Source organism: Strigops habroptila, chromosome 6 (genome assembly GCF_004027225.2).
Source record: "Strigops habroptila isolate Jane chromosome 6, bStrHab1.2.pri, whole genome shotgun sequence".
Lineage (NCBI taxonomy): Eukaryota > Metazoa > Chordata > Aves > Psittaciformes > Psittacidae > Strigops > Strigops habroptila.
This window is the reverse complement of record NC_044282.2, coordinates 73442065-73461586: the sequence shown is the minus strand read 5'-3', so window position 1 is coordinate 73461586 and position 19522 is coordinate 73442065. Positions and strand designations below refer to the sequence as shown.

Genomic DNA, 19522 nt, shown 5'->3' with positions numbered 1-19522 from the left:
AGATTACCATGAAGGAGGCCTCTCTTTAGAAAATGTCAAGATGTCTACAGGGAAGTTAGATCAGACTCTTTCAAATACATTTAAATTTGATTCTTCTCTATACCTATCAAACCTCTGTTAAGTAACTTGGTATTAAAATACATTTTCTTATACACAAGTTCTTTTGTGATCTGTGTCAGGGAGCACATCTAATTCTGTTTGGGTAATGTGATGTTGTTGAATACCTTGAAAACACATGGGATGTGTTCCTTTAATGTCTTCAGCTATTAACACACAGACTGCATGTGTCAGAGAAAGACTCAAGCACTTGTGTCTTAATTCCTGGTTCAGTACAATAACACGGTAAGAATACAGTTTACCAAAACTTCCTTCCTGCTTGTATGATAGTTTTTAATTGTCTTCTGAATGTGATCACTGCTTGTTCCAGTTCATGGATAGTTCTCACCTTCCAGAGCTACTGTTTTAGGATATGTTCATTTTATCTTAATGTGTTATTAACACAGAAGCGTTCACACAGGGAAGTGTCAAGCAGAAGGTGGTGGAGACCCTCTAGGTGTTTGGGGTGTATGTGCTGCCAGATTCAACCCAGTTGCTGAATAGAATTGAAGGCAGATGGCAGCTGAAGAAGTCTGTTCATTGTAAAAATATCTTTATGCCCTGACCACCAAAAAATATAAGCTTGGATGGTTTGGTGAGATCCAAGTTTACTTGATTTTTATTATGTGGATAAAAGTAGTCTATTTTTGTGTGTGCTGATAGTTGAAGTGTTTCACACCTGGGCTGTTGTTGGTATTTGATCATTACAAGAAGTTTGAAAGGGACATTTATTTCCTAGGAACTGTATTCTTTTTTAGTTTTTTTCAGTGATGATTCTAAAAGATGATTTAGTCTCATTAAATTTTAATCCCAGTGTAGCTCCATGTAGCTTCAGTAGTATCAGAGAGAACTGATAGTTCTCTCAGGGTCAGAAGAAAATAGGATTGCATTGTCTGTGCAGAGAGGTTCTGTCTCCTGGGCTGTAATTGGCACATGTGGTCAATTATTGTTTTGAAATCTGTACTTGCAGCCAGAGGCACAATCCCTCGTCTCCCCTTTAGGCAGGTGGTGGCTGTGCTATCCCTAACTTAGGCCAGTGTCTAAATAATGTCAGAATAGAAATCACGGTCCTAGGGCCAAATTAATTTGTAATAGAGGGAAGCAGACAATCCTCTCTAGAGGCATAATGTAGGTCACAACTTTTAAGTGGTGTCTTTGTCACGACAGTGAATTGGCAGCAACCAAATACAGAGGTTATCCAATTGACTGGAATGACTTCAACATAGTGTTATAATGGAATACCTCTTTGTGGTGCAAACGTGCAATGGGGACATCCTGCTTACTCCTTAATTAGCATCGAGGGGGAGAGTTCTGAAAATGTGGGTTCACACAAATTCACAATTCACAAATTGCTTCAGTACTTGTTGATTAAAACTTCTATGTGTGTGGGGGGGTTCGTTTTGGTTTTCTTTGAACTTTGCAAACCTCTGACCTATAAAAGCAGGAATTCAGACAAAATGTTGGGTATCTTTGTCATGTATTTTGTTGGTCACCTTACTTAACATTAGCTTGGTTTTTATTTGCAATCATATTTTGTTGCATACAACTTGATCCCCATCTCTTTCTCATTTTGCAGCTTCCCCTCAAACTCATGTTCCTGTAGAAGATGATGCAGTGCATGTAATTAAAGTGGTAATGTGTAGATCTCATTTCTAAATTATTAACTTGTGCACAGTTCTTTCTCTTTATTATCTATCCTTATTGTCAGCATTGGGTCTCTATTGCATGCTCGTGCCTTTTGTTTTTTCTCCTCTTTTTTATATCTTGATATACTTTCCCTGCTTGGGGATATTTTTGGCATTTCTATGACACACAGTATTTCCTTGACTTGATTCTTTCCTTTCCTTGATTACTGCCCTCAACAGTTTAGTAAGGAAAATCAGGATATGAACTTAAACACACCTCATCTACAGTATTTCTGAAAATATTGCCTTCAATAATTCCTGAATCTGAGTTGTTTATGAAAATGTGTGGCCAAACAACTTGTTAAAATGACATCTCAGATGGCATGATATATAGTAGGTGGGGGGAAAAAAGGGGGTTTCATCCTCTTGATTTTGTCATACACTTTTCTTGAGAAACCATTGTCTTTCTGATGCATTTTATGATACTGAGTTTGTTTATTTCTCAATAGGAATATCTTGAAAATGGCCCCTTATTTTCTGAACTGAAATTTTACCAGAGGGCTGCAAAACAAGAGCAGAGTAAGTAATATATCAGTTCTGATTCAGATAGATTTAAGAGCAAGTTTGGGTTTAACTACTTCTAGTAAGAACTGTTGTTGATAGCGAACTCATTTCATATCCACTGGCCTAATCCTAGTTGGTGCTGTAATAAATTTTTAGGTTGCTATAGGTTTCATTACTTGGATGTCATCCTCCTCCTTTCTGATCAGAGGGGAGAGCAGAAGCGTGCCAAATGTATTCTGTGCTCACTTCAGAGTGCACAATGAATGGGCTCCACAGAGGGGCCAGCCTTAGGACAGAGGTACTACATGGACTAATTGCTGAGTGTGTTTCTAGTAGTAACTATTTCCATGTGCAGAGCTAAGAGTGCGTGTAATCATCACAGGATTTAGTAGTAATCAAGGCACTTGATTCTGCAGACACTTAAGCATGGATGTGATTGATTCACAGGAAGTGTCCTAAAGACTTTAGATGACTTAGATTGCTGGTAGACATAAGCACTTTTGATAGCTTGAATCATTCTGTATTGAATAAAGTAGAGTTTCTGAAGGAGTTGTTTCTCCACCTACTGATAATTGTTCATCTGCCTTCTACGGGAACAAAGTAGCACACTGATAGAACAAAAACTGCTTCTTGTTTTGCAGAATGCAGAGAACTTCAGAGTAAAGTTATGGACTGACTTGTTTGCTACACAAACTGCCAAATCATTACTCATTTCCTTGTTTCATTCAAAGTCTTGGCTTGATAACTAAAACTAAACCAGCAAAAAACCCACACTCCAAACCTGGAATTCTCTAGCTTTCTTTAACCAATGTTATCTCTTTATTATTATTACAGTAAGAAAATGGATGAATCTCAAAAAAATAAGATGTTTAGGAATTCCAGTGTTTTGGGGATCAGGCTTGGCTGAGCACAAGGGAAAAAGGTAATAAAAGATGTATTGTAATTAAGCCTCAAATTGACTGAAGATCCATTTTCAAGAAAATGGAGAGAAGTCCTTTCAATTTGACACAAACTTGCAGTCTTGTCTTAACGGATTCCTCCCTCTTATATATTTCCTGGTAGCTATAGATTCATGGTCATGGAGAGACTGGGGGAAGACCTTCAGAGAATCTTTGAAGATTGTGGAAGCAGATTTAAGAAGGAGACTGTTCTGCAACTTGGGGCACGAATGGTATGTACACAGAGAGGGGAAATTGCTATGACTCGCTTGCTGAGTTCCACTGGAAAATTACCTTTCTGATATTGTTCTTGTAGGTAGCTCTTGAGTTTAGAATGAAACGTGTAAATGCAATGTATGTTTTTATTTTTAATCTTTTTTTAATAAAATGAGTATTAAGTAGAAAACCAAGCCCTCCTGCAGACTGGAAGTTGGTGGGCTCCAACCAAATTTCTTTCTAATAGTTTAAAACACAGACCACACTTCAAAATGTGTGTCTACAGTGAGATGTGTAAGCCTATTCTTATGCTTTAACATGGATGATTTTTTTCCCAGTGTCTGAAGGTATCATATTAGACATCCATATTTGTTGAAGTTCACAATCTCATGCCTGAATGCAAAATCCTCTGTGTGTTTGCTGAACACACTAATTGTACAGGCCAGGATTAGGCTGGTCTGCAAATACTGGTTTTGTTTTCATATGTGTGTAGAGTGGCACATATCAATGGAAGATTGTATATGTGCTCCTTTGCAATACCATTTGTGTTGTGAAAGACTGCTGTTACTGAGAAGAGGTGCACAGCAGATGGAGCAGAGGCAATGGTCTTAAGTTGCAGGAAGAGAAACTCTGAGTAAAAAGGAAAAGTTTTTGAAGAAAGTGTCTTTGCACTGGAACATCCTTCCCAGAGGCTGTGAAATTTCCCTCCTTGGGGACTTTTAAAACCTGACTATTCATTCTCTTGTACAGCCTGTCTATCTTATGTTAGTCCTGCTTGAAGCAGGGGGTTTAGGCTGGACACCTCCAAAGTTTCCTTTTAACCTAAATAATAATAATTATTAAGAAAAAGTGAAGGGCTTTTGTAGTCATGTAGTTAACAAACTTGTAACACTCTTCGTACTCTCCAAACACCAGGATTAGATTGTCCTTTGTGTAAGTTTCCAAGTGCAAACATGTTTTTTAATAACAATTAGAGCTATTTTGTACCTCAGTAAGGAGCTGAAGGAGGAGGATGATGATGCAGGGGGATGGTGACATGAAATGCAGGTCATAGAATAACTGGCAGGATCAAATATATTATAAATCTTCAGGACTGATTATGTTCTTTTTGAGAGCTCCGTGTTCTCAACATTTCCTCCAATGTTTATAAAGTACTAGTTTCATTCTTGCTTTGTGACCTTAGAAGCTGGTACTCGTAGTAGTTACACAGGGATACCTCATGGCAAAGTATGGCTTGTTTTTGTTTTGCCATCACCTGTGTGTCTGGTGGGAACAGACCCTGTGGACAGAGTGGGTAGTCCTTGTGCTCTAACTCAAAACCAATTTGTCAGCTCAGTCTGTGTAGCCCTTGATTTCACTATGTAAGTGAGAAATGTTTGGTGGTGGGGTTAGGGACAGAGTGGAGAAGATGATGATGATCTTTTCTGTTCTAAATCCTTTCCTAGCTGGATACTTTGGAATACATACATGAAAATGAGTATGTTCATGGTGATATTAAAGCAGCAAATCTACTTTTGGGCTACACCAATCCACACGAGGTAAATATGTTTACTTATCTACACTGTTCCTTTAATGTGTTATAATAGTTTGATAGTTTTAAGTCATGTAAACTCAGCATTAACAATTCAGATATTAAAATAAATTTATGCATGAACACTCACAACCTCTCACAACAAATCTGAGAGGGGCTCTGTGGAGCTTAAGGTCTGAGAAAGAAGCACGACAAAACTCTGCTTTGTTCCTTTTGTGCTCTGCTGACTGGGGTGCTGGTATGGATGGGGTATATGAGGTATACCCTCAACTAAACAAGAGGGTAAGTCAAAGGATCTAATTGCTGTTCTAGGTTATGCCAGTTTGAGTCTATTAGTAGAGTTTAAGGATGTGGCCCTTTGTATTGTCATTTTTGGGAAGGTCTACCTGTCTAATATTGTCATATGTTTCCATGCTTGCTAACTCTTATGTCCTGCTCATTGTAGTGGAAATAACAGGTAGGTAGGATTAAGATTGCTGCTCTCTAACACTCTAAAGTCTAAAGCCAGCCTTGAAGTTGAAGTGTTTTGGCGGAACATTTTGAAACAAATCTTTTGATCCTCTTACACTCCACATACTCTTACCATGTCTTTGTTGTACTAATAAAATCTAAGTATGCTTTTTTCTTGGAAAAAATATCATTTAGGAAGAAAGGACATCTCTAACTTCACTTAAATATAATGAGCTGTAAGCAATACTTCTCCTGTTCTTTCAATTTTTGTGTTTTCTGCTGCAGTGATGAAGAAACAGATCTTGCAAAACAGCTCCCTGTCATTGGGGGTTGGATGAGTGAACTATAGCTGCTTTTTTACAAGTTTCAAGTTAAATGTTGTAGCCAAAATTAACTTTCCAGCTTTCTAAACCCCATAGTTGGAAAACCATGATGGCTGTTTAAAACAAGCATGGTTTTAGAAAGTAGTAGCAGCCAGTACATAATCTCAGTTTATGGTGTTTACCAGCCTGCTGAATCCAAAGGAGGCGGCTGTTTAGAGGCAAAATGATCTGCTACCCAAACCCATTAACATACTCAAATGACTTTTTTTTGTCTTAGCTATTGTATATTTTTATGACAGCAAGATATGCTGCTGTTTTTCATGTTGAAGTCATTTTGGAAGTGTCCATTTACAGTAATCATAAAATTTTAAGACATGTAGCTGACTTTGATCAGCTGCTTTTGTATTAGCCACATTGTGGGATGATATTCTGATTTGTTTCTCATCTTTTCTGCATGAAGATCCTGCTATACTAGTACTTTGTTTTCATAAATTCATTGACAGATTAAAAATAAGGTACTACTTGTGAGTTACTGGACAGAGGTTTTAGGCAGAAATATAACTTATGTTAAATAAATCAATACATATTCCAGTTTAAGTACTGCCTAGCTCAACACGTACAAAGCGTATGTTACTGCTGAGAGGTTTTGTGGAGAATTTTGTTTCAGTAAAATTTCCATTGAAAATATCCTAAAAAACATTTCAGGAAGTTCACATTCTAATTCAGAAGAGCTCACAGGAGAGAATTCCTAATATTTGCTTGCGTTTGTAAGGTATGAATTCAAGTTTCATTTCTGTGAGCTTAAGAAAACTCAGAGCTGTTCAGGGGTTATTTAGATAAAGCTCCCAGTCATGGGCCCCAGAAATTCTGCAAGTGGCCTCAGGTCTGCTGATTTCACTGAAGCCGTGATAACTGTGCCGTGCCAGTCTATAGTTAGTACATAGTGATGATCCTAAATGTATTTTAAGGTAACGTGCACTATATTTAGCTTACACAGCAGGGCTGGGGGGCTTAATGGGACTGTTTCTAGTCAAATAAAAAATTCTTTTCCAGACACAGCTTTGACAATACCTTGAAACACGTTTGCTTTGTGGCTTGTGGGGCATGAAAAGAAGGACTAACCTCACCAACAGCAGAGCTAAAACTTTTAAACTGGCAGATCTACATATGCCACTAATTGAATATCCTTCCTCTGGAATTGTTGACTCTGTGCTGTCTGCCCCATACTTCAGTGAATGTTCTTTACTTGGGTTAGGAGCAGCACTAGACAATATTCTCACATGGATTCAGGTACTCAGAACAGTACAAGTCTACTTGCACAAATGATTTTGCACTTGTCATGTCATGGCTATTTGCATGTGCCATTAATTTGCATGTAATTTTGCATGGAAGTTGCTTCTTCCTATTCCAAACGTGTCCAGTTCCTATGTAAGTCTTCATGATGTTGTGACAGCCTTTTCTACAAATCAAGCTGTCTTTATAACATGCTGGTGAGCTGAATGTATTATCTGTTTACCAGAATAGTATCATTGGAGCATTACCACTGATTAAATATGACAACAATATGGAATACAATGTCCTGTATCCTTCAAACTGTTGTCAGAGATGCTGTATTTTAAGTTGGCGATCTTGTACTACCCTTAGACACTTCAAATAAAACCTCAGACACTGTTAGTGCTGCCAAATGTCTGTAAAGTGTTTTGTCCAACCTTCTCTCTCTGCTAAAATGGTGCATAGCTACATTGCCTTGGTCTTGTTTTATTACAACAATGGAACTGGGAGGTAGAATGATCAACCTCATCTCATAAATGTGGCAAACTCAAACTCAGGAATACAAGCTGAGACCTGTAGCTCCAGTGGGAGTTGCCATAATAAAGCTGTTTGACCTAAGAATATCTGTGGTGAGGTCTTTTAAAGAATTTTGTGCTAGTGGGTTCTTTTAGGGTCTAGGGTTTTAAGAAAAAAATAGATTGGAAGTGTTCTTTAATTCCAGAAATTTGTTTTTAAAAGAAACCCATAACTAATCTCTTTCAGATATATATATTCAAAATGTATTTCCGTATTCTGTTTTGGTGAAGCGAGATAAATCTGTTCAAAAAAACATGTACCTTTACACTCAACTTTGCACTTTTTTTGTCATTTAGTGGCTGTTCATGTGTACTGTGATGTGTGAATTTGGCTTCCTGCAGTTCCCAAAAAGATCATTTTTCTATGTTAGACTTTCTGCTGCTACTTTCTTTCTTTCTTTAAATTAAGCTGGTAAATTTACACCACAGCCAATAACCATCCTAGTTCCCTTTTTGAAAGAATGTGTGAAATCCATACTGCTTTCCCCTGCCTTCTGTGGCAAAGCAAAGAAACAAATAAAGTAAAGGTCCTGTCACTGGCTGACCTCCAAATGATGTTTAGAAATGGTTTCAAGATCAGAATCAACTGACCTCAAAGAGCAGCTTGCTGCAGATCTATTCAGCAGAAGGGAGTGAGGCCATTCAGTGAGTTACAGGTCAAAAGATCAATTCTCTAGTCAATATGTTTCTGAACATGGACCCAGCACAATGACTGACAGAGCAGGAGTGATGTACTGAGGGAAGTGCACAGCCCATGAATCTCGGAGAGGCCTGAAAGAAAACCTGAAGCCATCAGACCTCTAAATTACAGAAGCAGCAAAGCACTGTCTCAGTATTACACTGAGTTAAAGATAATTTGGTGTGTAGCAGTAACTGTTTGTATGAACAAGCAGAATAAGCAACATTGGTACAAGCTCTAAAACAGAAATTCAAATCCATTAAACTCATTTAAATTGTGGTACTATGACAAGGGACAAACTGTCATCAGAATTTTTAACACATGAAATTAGGCTTGGAAGAATGTCCCTTCAAACCAATTACCTTGTTGTATTTGGAAGAATGTCCCTTCAAACCAATTACCTTGTTGTATTTTCCTTTTCTTCCCGTATGGAATATATGGGCAGACATGCTGCAGACTCCAGTCTGCACCAGACATTGCCTATTTGGATTTTTAAGCTGTAAATTTAAATTGCATTTGCACCTCAGTTCTAGTTTTGATTTTAAACATTTCTTAGACAAGATAGTTACAGAACAAAACTCCCAGACTTGGTTAACATAGATAGCCCTAACTGAAAAGCAAAAAAGAATACAAAAATGGTAACTTTTAAGAGCAGCTTTCAGTGGACTGGCAGAAGATACAGAGCTCACACATTGATCATAGGGGAAAAACATGCATGAAAGCAATTCCAACTTTAAGCTGTTTTTCATTGTGAGATGAATCATTGTGATTCCTGCTCTTTAGTCCAGTATGACAGATATGACAGATTTGCTAAAGGGAAGATGAATTGAGAAAAATTAAAATCTTCTGTTCTCCTTCGCATGTTTTTAGGAAGGATACAGTGCGCAGAGACACCATACAGAAACAGTTGAGGTTTAACTCATGGCTGCACCTCGATTTGAGATGTAGCTTCACAATCAGATGGCCTTAATTTTCTTTCATCAATCCCACTGCTACCTTTGGATAGAACTGTTTACACTCTTTTGATTTCTTTTGATAGTAATGCCCCAAATAACTTGGAGTTCAATTGATTCCAGCATCAGGACATGCCACTGACATGCCACAGAAGATTTCTTCCCCACTTCCCTTTGTGTAACCTGTTCTCCTCCTTGACTTCTGTTTTGTGGAAGATGCTATTTCTCCCAAACACTATACTTCAGACTTCCTGTCCCAACATAGACTTCAGTCTGCTTTTACCCTTTCTGTACTGTAGTGTCCAACTGAAGCTGACAGCAGTATGGCCATTAGCAACCAATCTGCCTCTTGTTAGTAGGTATCTACTTAATTATTTACAGCACATTACATAAGCTGAGTAATGGAACAACTGGAAAGCAAATGTACAAAGAAAATCACTGTATTGTTATCCTTTCAGCAATAAATCTCCTGCTATGTGTACTTTCAGAATGCCATGAGAATCCAAAGTGCCAGGCTTATAGCTTCGCAGATCAGTGCAGTTATTTTTATACATATATATAAACATATGCAATTTGTAAGAGTTTTATAAGTTTGACAGCTATTTAGCACTTCAGATATAAAGCATCATGAAGGAGTCCTGCACAGGAAGGACAAGAGGACTGCTGAATCTATGGCTGGGTGCTTGTGCACATCAGTAATTACTTGTGCCTGTGTGGCTGTTTGCATGGAATTAAGTGTGAAGATTTTAGAAATCTGGCTCCTGATCTGTAATAAAATCTATTAATAACAGACTGTGCTAAGCACAGCTGAGTCTAGTGCAGGCTGGGATGTGTAAAACAGAGGAACAAAAACAGGAGTTAAAATAAGTCAGTGTGTGGGAAGGAGTGTACAGGGTAACACAGCTAAACCCAGCTGTTCCAGGCTTATGTCACTGTTGCACCTTCATCATCCACGTTACCACTTCTTGTTTCAAGTGTCTTGTTTATCTGATTCTGCATATGTTTTGTCCCAAGTTTTTTGTTCTTACTTGTTTTGGTGTTCCTAAAAAAAGGCATGCAGATGAAAAATATTTGTTATTGAAACACATACTAACACTGACTTAATTTTTCTCTATATTCTTCATTATTAATCTTCTTTTCCCCCTCCCCATACCCTTAAAAAAATCTACAACAACCTACAACTTCATTAACTACTCCTACCCACCGTGGTGTGAGCAAATTTGGAAGGGCATGCTATGTTACATTATCAAAAAGTGACAACTAGCTATAAAGAACTATATATCTCTTTAATGATGAAAGGGTTATAATGAGAATTGATGTTATGAAATTAATGGTAATTTAAAAGAATGTAGTTTGATAATGGTTGTGGCAAGGCTGTAATGGTGCATTGCTGGTTTTGTAGAGGCTGAAGGGGATTGATTTTCATTGGTGGCCAAGAGGCTTTGCCTTGAGAGGTTTGTGGCACAGATCTGATGTGAAAGTTGTGGAAGTGATACATGGCTCAGCTAGAAGGAAGCTGAGCAATGACACTCATGACCAACTTCTGGAGCAAACTGTGGTGCTATCATAGATGATATTGCAATCGCACAGGAGTGGCTTTAAGAGGAGATTACTTCTTGGTTTCCAGGTCTTGCCACCACCAGTCAAGGCAGGATAACGTAAAGCTACTTCACCCTTTTAGAAGGGTTTTTCAGTATAAACTTAAAACTGCTCTGCTGATGCTACCACTGAAAGTATTTTAAGCAAATCTATTGCTTAAAAATGGATTGTGAGTACACAGTAAGTGTAATTTATCTCTAGGATAACTGGTAGCTCTTTTACATAGTTCAAGTCTGACTCACAAATATTTGTGGCTACTTTCTAGATGCCCTGTTATTAAGATGGTTTGAAAGACCCCAAGGCTGGGCTGCCCTATGGGAGTGTCTATCACATAAGCTAGCATTCCCAGCCAGACACAACCAGAGAGCTGGCAGAGATGCTTTAGTTGTATTGGGTTTTGTTAGTAGTTAAAAGCTCATTTTATATATGGCACAGCCTGAATTTGTAAAGGTTGAAATCCTTCCTGTATTTCATCTTATTGCATCTGGTCAACTGTACATGTCGGAAATCTAGAGTCAAGCAAAACCCAAAATGTACCACTTAGCCTGGGAAAAATACACCTTCTAGCCTACTCTTTCTTTCCCAGCCCACAAAGGATGCTGAAGTCTTGCAAAACTTGGTATTAGAGTAGTTTAAATCAGTTCTCTCACGCTGACTGTGGGCTCAGTTACAACAGGTACCAGAGCATCGAGAATACGCAGGAGAACGGATGCAGGAGAAAATCAAATCAGTCAACCCGACAAAGTTTATGCCTTGTCCCAGATTTTTCTAAACATGCCTACGGTCTTTAATCTTGTATCACAGTTTGTATAGTCTGTCAGGTGAAAAACATCATCCGTAATCTTAAAAGCCATCACCCTGCAGGAAGCAAGTGCTGCATCCCAACTTACACGCTCCAAATAAGCACAGATCCTGCAGCAGAAACAGTAAAACCAAGAGACCAGCCATCCCAGGATTTGGAGCTGCCTGGAGCACAAACAGGAATCAGTAGTTCAACAGAGTGTGCTCCAAAATAATGTGTTACGTTTTCTTGAGGGTTTTTTGTTTGCTTGTTTGTTTTCTACCAGGAGTAACATAATTCAATTACAAGTGAGTGCCATAAGAGTTTATTTGAGACTTGTAGGATAAACTGTTCTTTAGCTAAAGAGAGAACAAAACTAAGGTTCAAATAGGAAAAAGTTTTTCTTTCTAATATAATATGATTTAGTAGAAATGATCTCTATGTGCCTTCAGATGATGCAGCTTTTGCCCCAGAGATCACTTCCACTGGCAATATAATAGCAGTCTGTAGCATTTACTTTTTTCCCAAGTGAAAGTACCATACTTGGATATTTATAAAAAAAGCAATTACCTAATGTGAGAACTGGTCAATGTAAGGGGCAAAGGCTGGAGGGAGTGTGAGAATGACAGAGGGGGAAAATATCCTATGGGATGTTGGGGGGTGGACAGACTGTGATTAAATTCCAGCTGCTTTCAACAAGTTACTGCTTGTCAGCGGCGCTGCAGTAATTGCCCATGTGCATGTATTAAGCCCACCCCTGCTGGAGGGTAGAACATGTGAATCTCAGCTTCATAGAGTGGAATGATCCAAATTATGTGAGTGGCAGAACGGACATAGATGCAGAACTGTCTGCACTAAGCCTGCAGAGAAATAGAGGTGTAGGGGCCAGGTGGGGTGTTCAGGTCTGTATTGACAGGCAGCAGCAGAACTGTCCTGGTTTTGGCTGGGATAAAGTGAACTTTCCTGGCACTGTGCTGTGTTTTGGATTTAGGATGAGAGTAATGATAACACACTGATGTTTTAGCTGTTGCTGAGCAGTGCTTACCCTGAGTCAAGGACTTGACAGTTTCCCATGCTCTGCCAGTGAGGAGAGGCACAGGAAGCCAGGAGGAAGCAGAGCCAGGACACCTGACCCAAACTAGCCAAAGGGGTATGCCAGACCTGGGAATGTCAGGCTCAGTATAGAAACTGCAGGGAGCTGGCTGGGAGCCCCTGATCACTGCTTGGGTCAGGCTGGTCATCAGTCAGTGGGTGGTGGGGAATTGCATTGTACATCACTTGATTGTCTTGGGTTTTATTCCTCCTTTTTTTCCCATTATTAATATTATTATTTATTATTATTATTACTGATGATAATGTTTTACTTTATTTCCATTATTAAGCTGTTCTTCTCTCAGCTGGGTTTTGCTTTTCTTCAGTTCTCCATCCCATCCCACTGCAGGGCAGGGAGGGGAGCGAGCAAGCATCTGCATGGACTTAGTCGCTGGCTGGGGTTAAACCATGTGAAGAACAGCAAGTAAAATGCAGCTCTCGTGAGCTGTTCTGTTTTCAGCTCTGAACACCATAAAACTGAGCAAGATGAAGTTTAAAGTCAGTTAACACTTTCACAATTCCCGAGAACATGCAAGTGCATCTCCAAGATAAGTTGTTCAGAACTGAGGGGCTTCCTCCCCCTGGTTATTTAGGTAGCTATAGTGGAGCATCTTGAGGAACAAAAATTACCTGTGCCAGGATGGAAAGGTAAATCCTAGAATCACAGTCTGGTTTGGGTTGGAAGGGACCTTAAATTTCCTCCAGTTCCAACCCCCTGCCACACGCAGGGACACCTTCCACTAGAGCAGGTTGCTCCAAGCCCCTGTGTCCAATCTGGTCTTGAACACTGCCAGGGATGGGGCAGCCACAGCTTCTCTGGGAAAAGTCTGTGCCAGCGCCTCAGCACCCTCACAGGGATGATTTTTTCCCCAATATCTAATCTAAATCTCCCCTCTTTCAGTTTAAAGCCGTGTGGCAGAATGCATGAACATGCTGCAATATACACAGTGGGAGCCCAAGTTTTTTCCTCTTATGCTGATTTAGCTCCATAGATTTCCTTCAGAGTAACTTAGAATGAAGTCTGGCTCTGTGGCTTTTTTAAAACTTATTATGAATTAGTTACTAAGATTGCTTTCTGGGGTGGGGGGGGTGTAGTTTCTTTTGCTTTATCTTCTGCTTTATATTTAAATAGTTGTTGCCAGTACGAAGTTACTGACAGTGACATGCAAAAAGAGGAGGCTGCAGCCAGGCTAATGCCCAGTAGCCTTGTGGTCACAGTCCCTGTCAGTGCTGGAGCCCTTGTGCAGCCTTGCTGGGGGACGCTGCTGCCTCTCCCTTCCTCTGGCTTTTGAGTGTCACTGCTGTTCTGAAATTGCACAGTCTCAGCTGATGAGAAATGTGAACAGGGGTGTGTATCTGCCTGTTTAAGTAAGGAGGGGAAGGGGTCCCATAAGCAATGTGAGGGTACATAAAAGGCATATTGCACTTTATGATGTCTAGATCCCACCTGGAGAGGAGAGAGCTTATGAACAAAATAAAAAGACTGAAATTCAGCTCGACTCTGAAATAAGATAAGAGTATAGTAGTGGAAGGATTTAAATGGGGAGGGCAGCTGTTATAGCCCCCAGTTGTACATATTTTATTCTGAGGCACCATTTGGTTTAATAAAATTTAGATCTAAGGCTGTCCTTAACCTATCAGTTTCTTAAGACTTAATTATAAAGGTTACACTTTCAAAGGACAAAAGCATTATTCATTTGTCTGTTCATGTCTTCCAGGTTTATCTTGCAGATTATGGACTTTCCTACAGATATTGTCCCAATGGGAACCACAAACAGTATCAGGAAAATCCTAGGAAGGGCCATAATGGGACAATAGAGTTTACCAGCGTAGATGCCCACAAGGGAGTAGGTAGGTTTCTCTTTTTTTATTTGAGAGGAGTGATTACAGAATGAGTAATCAGGCTGTGTGAGCTGATGTATAGAGTCCAAGTAGTCCTGGGGATTGCTCAGGGTTGATCAGACCCTTGTGTGGTGACCTCTTCCTGTACCTGGGAATGCTTCTCCAGGGCTGCTGGGGGAAGGGAAGCAGCACGAGTACAATTGAAAGGCTGCAGCATGTGTGTATGACACTGGCAGGTGGACAAAGATGCCCTAAGAAGAGCTTGCCAGTAAACCTAATTGGTTCATGTTGGGAGTACTGGTTTGGGTTTGCTACATGCTGTAAAGGCAGAGCCATTCGCTAATTGTCAAGGAAAAATGTTCCGAGCCTGCACTGTCCTTTAGGGAGAGCTGTGTCTGAGTGTCACCATCTGTGTTGTGAGAGGATATTTCAGGATGACATTCCTTCTGCAAGGAGAAAAACCTGTTTTGAAGCCATAAAGTGTTAACTTTTTGAAATCTTTTTCCAGTAGCCTTTCATATATCTTACTTATTTAAACTCACTTTGATGGTATTGGAAACACATTTGCAGGTAAATTACATACATAGTCCTTTTATTGGATATTGATTGGACTGCCTTGCATTCCAAGGCAGACTTAATTCAACAATTCCCTAATTAGTTAAAGTCATAACCTATGTCTTGTATTCATTTACCATTAATTAAACCTTAGCTGTTTATTACACTGCAGTCCAAATCCAATAGCAGACCCATAGAGCCATGGAAAAGGGAATGGGAGGTCAATATCGAAAATATATATGGTGCAAAGTCCCACTGATGGCTGCATTGTTCACAATCAATATGGTCAATGCAACACAACTTTCTTAGTTGCTATGTCAGCAAGACAAAAAGTCAATTCTAATGTTATGCTAGTGAAAAAAATGGTGATTATTGAAAAACTTTGACTCTTGCTATGAAACGGTGTTTTTGTTAACTTTTCTTCTCCCTATTCCCCCCTTCTTACCCCGAAGACCTCCTGAAACAAAAGGAATAGGTTTGTGCTGCCAGCCTGGCCAGGATCATAATGTCACAAGTGATAACTGTAGAAATTTGTGCTTGTTAATAGCTGCTGAACTGTTACCTTAAACTAATACTTTCTAACGAGTTTTAGTTGGCACAAACAACTGTGTATTATTGCTTTTTCTATTAAAAGGACCATTGACCATGTAATGTAGAGGGTCTTGATAATTTGCCGGCGCTGTTAAAACCTGCAATCGTTTAACTCTGGTCATTAGGAAAAATGAAATAAGACTGTCAAGTATTTGTTGTGAAGACAATTGCACCATTTCACCTGCTACAAAATATTTTGTGGTGGAGAGGGACTGTTTACAAGGGTATGTAGTGACAGAACAAGGGGGAATGGCTTTAACCTGCCAGAGGGGAGACCGAGATGAGCTCTGAGGCAGAAGCTCTTCCCTGTGAGGGTGCTGAGGTGCTGGCACAGACTTTTCCCAGAGAAGCTGTGGCTGCCCCATCCCTGGCAGTGTTCAAGGCCAGGTTGGACACAGGGGCTTGGAGCAACCTGCTCTAGTGGAAGGTGTCCCTGCCCATGGCAGGGGGTTGGAACTGGATGAGCTTTAAGGTCCCTTCCAGCCCAAACCATTCCATGAAGAGGACATCTGCTTTGGACTCTTCTAGTCCTCCCAAGCATACAGTGCATTTCCTGGAGATCTGACTCTGGCTGATTTTCATGGTATTGTGGGCGCCGTGGCTGTGTTACCAGTATTTGATGTGGATGCTGTTTGACATACAGGTGGAAGCTGGAATATTTGAGATTTGGCAGCTGGATACTTATAGCTGCTAGAGGACAGGTTGATGGGTCTGTTGATGGGTATGTGATTACAGGGCAGATAATTCCTTTTATTTCAAAGACTAGGGAAATTTTACAGACTTGGGTGGCAAAAGGTGTGCACGTGCAAGTGTGAGTTAAGTTGTTGTCTTTTGCAATCTGTGGGTAAGATTGCAACCTTGAGTAGCTAAAGCCAAGGGATTAGCCAAGGAATTAGTGAAAAGTGGAGGATTCCAGGAAACAAAACATTCAGAAAGATGGCTTGAAGGAGCTTGCCCCTATCTTGCACATGAAATTTTTTTGCTTGTTAATAGCTGCAAATAGATCAGCGGATTTTTCTGATGCTTCTGCTGGAAGAGCCTGCAGAACACGATGTGGTATCTGGCATATTGCAGAGAATCCAAACTATTCACATTGTATGCCTCAGCTCTGCCCTTGTAACAGCCTGAATCCATTAAGGTCAAATTACCAGTTTCCCATTTGCAGCAGGTCTCTCAGCATCCCAGGGAGGATTGCACAGGTCCAGATGGCAGAACTCAGCGACTGGTTTCCCTCATCTCATCTCTTGTCACGAGGTTTAGAGTTTCAGAGGTGTTTCAGGATTCTAAACCACATCCAACAACTGGGATAAGGGGTTCCTGGCTCGACAACCTCCTGTACTCCCAGCTCGTGATTGAGTCTCAGCGCAGTCTCGGGTATCAAATGAGATGGGGTGCTCTTCTCAAAGGCGTTTAAAGCCTGGCAAATTAGAGTGCATAGACAGCCTTCATCCTGGTGTTACCCAGTTTTTCAGAGTGGAGTATTCTTTTCTTTCAATGTAGTTCTAATTTTTAAATGTAATTTTATATAAATGAGATCCTTTCTAGAGGGCATTTCCTGAGTGTACGGAGTGACATAAATATCTCAAACCTCAAAAACCCTGAAGAGTGCCAGTTGCTGTATTGAGCTAGACAAATGAGAACATTTTGACTTGCTCATGAAGTAGCTACCTGAATGCAGCAATTTGAGGTACATGCTGAAACCTAAAAGAAAATTATGAATTTGTTGCTCTCAAAAGTGCCTCTTGGCAATGCTTGAAGCTGATAACCTCCCTGCATAAAACCAATCAAATGCAACCACTTCCCACTAATTTAAATCAGCACTGGTGTTTCCCAAGCTGAATTGAGAGTTTAACTCAGCTGCATGCCTATTTATTCCCCAAGCTCTCCAGGGAGTTCATCCAGACAGTTTCCTGCCAGCACCCACAGCATGGTAACACTTCTGGGTGGCAGAAGTAGTCCATGTTCTTCTAACAACCTCTGGTAAGGGCTGCATTGGATGTGCCATTCCTGTGGTGACTGATGGTGAATCGCTGCCTTCAAACAAGTTACTTTAGTGTGTGCTGGTACTCACTGATGGTGTTGGTGACCTTGGCTTTGTGCTGCCACTGAAGAGGAATTCCCCTGTGCTGGGAAAGGCTGGGAGCAGCTGCTCTGCCTCATGTCTCAGCTCTTCATGCTGGTTTTGGCTTTAGGTTTGCAGGGCTCACCTCTGCTCTGCCCAGTGTGTGGGCTCCACAGGCTGGCTCCTCTGTGCCACAGTCTGGGGGCTTCCAGACTTGCAAAGATTCATTGCAACCTCAGTTACATCCCCATGTTCTACAGCTCGCTTTGAACCAAGTCAGGCCCAAGCTGGGCTCTGCCACAGGATCTGCCCCACACCACCAGCATTCCTGTATTTGGTGGCTGGATTTCACTGCAACCAACATGTGGGGTTTTCAAGTTTAAAACCTTTTTATTTTGCTGCAAATTCCATATGGCACAGCTACACTGTTAGTTGTAGTGCAGTATTTGAGTGTATTCATCATATTAATTTTAAAAGACCATACTGTATAAACGATATTACGTTTTTGTTTGTTGATTGATACTTAAAGAGAATTAAATGTACACTGGGTACAGATATAAAAAATTGTTACATAGTTAGTGTTAAAAAGTAATATTTGGATCAATGCCTTCTATGGATTTTTGTAGATTTTCTACTCACTGAGGCATGCAGTCAATACCTAATTTCTCTGGAGATATACTGCGCTTAACATATTGAGGTTTTTTAAATACTCCAGTCCTGTGCATTGAGTGTGTAAGACCAGTTTTAATTTGCTATCATTGATGAACATAAGAGTATGAACTGTCTATGTTGAATTCCCTCCAGCATATATTTGTGTTTGCCATCGATTGCAAGATGACTCTCCTCTTCCTTTTCACAACGTCTCACAGTAACTATTAGCACTTGTGTCACCTCTCACATTGGGTAGATGGGTCTGCCCAAATCCTTGCAGAACTTATATCTACCTCTGGAGTAGTAAAAGCTGCTTAAGACAGTAGTGACCTGATAAGCTTAAGGGTAATTAGAATGTCTGGTGATGTTTGCCTCTATTAGGACCACTGGTTGTCACTTCTTTAGAGCTGGTGGATACATTTTGTGTGAGCTTGTTTCATTAAGCAAAAGTGTATTTTCATCTCCCGTGTTGGGGAAGGCTGTCGCAGCTATATTTAATGCTATGGTTTAGCCAGGTCTTCATGCTCCTCACACTGGGTTATTGCAGCACACGCTCCTTGAGGTTCATCCAAATGCTTGTGCACTGTGTTTGAACAGGGCAACGCAGGCATCAGGCTGATGCAGGGAAAACTCTGCAGTGCTTGTTCTTGTTTTCCCCACTGGTCTGACAGAACTGTTGCTGTTTGATATGAGAAACATAGCTTGATGCTTGTCCATTTTTCCTTTTCTTTTACATGCAGGGGTTGACTAGAATCTATTCAGAGTTCATTTTGTGAGGAAGGATGTGCAAGAATATAAACACCTATGCCTGGAAATACATTCTTTCTCAGCCTGCATGGCTTCCAGAGAACAGAGCTCTAAATGGCTCTGGATCAAGAGGTTTATTTGGCATCTGTCCATGTATAGTTTGGATTCAGAGGGAGCCTGCTGGATTTTTCTCTCGGTCAAATGAATTATTGATTTGCGCAGTTTGGTATGTGCTTCCCAAAGACTGTGTGCAGGACAAACTGTAAATCCTAAAAATAAAAGGAAAATATAATTGGTCTGGCAAAAAAAATGGGTAGAACTTTGCAGTGTGAAGTAAATACAAAGATACTTCAGTTTCTGAGTGTGGGATTAGAAATGTG

General features: G+C 40.2%; 1 protein-coding gene across 8 annotated transcripts in view; it reads left to right on the top strand.

Annotated features, from left to right (window-relative positions):
- Positions 1–19522, top strand: part of VRK2 (VRK serine/threonine kinase 2) — a 70592-nt gene that overhangs the window by 9583 nt on the left and 41487 nt on the right. For all 8 annotated transcript variants that reach the window (XR_003991856.1, XM_030489595.1, XM_030489589.1 and 5 more), the window contains exons 3-8: positions 1673–1728; positions 2231–2300; positions 3120–3207; positions 3348–3456; positions 4885–4977; positions 14413–14545. Coding sequence is in view for 7 of the 8 variants with exons in the window: in XM_030489595.1 (XP_030345455.1) it covers positions 1673–1728; positions 2231–2300; positions 3120–3207; positions 3348–3456; positions 4885–4977; positions 14413–14545 (549 nt within the window). In the remaining variant the exon portion in view is untranslated. The remainder of the gene's footprint in view (positions 1–1672; positions 1729–2230; positions 2301–3119; positions 3208–3347; positions 3457–4884; positions 4978–14412; positions 14546–19522) is intronic.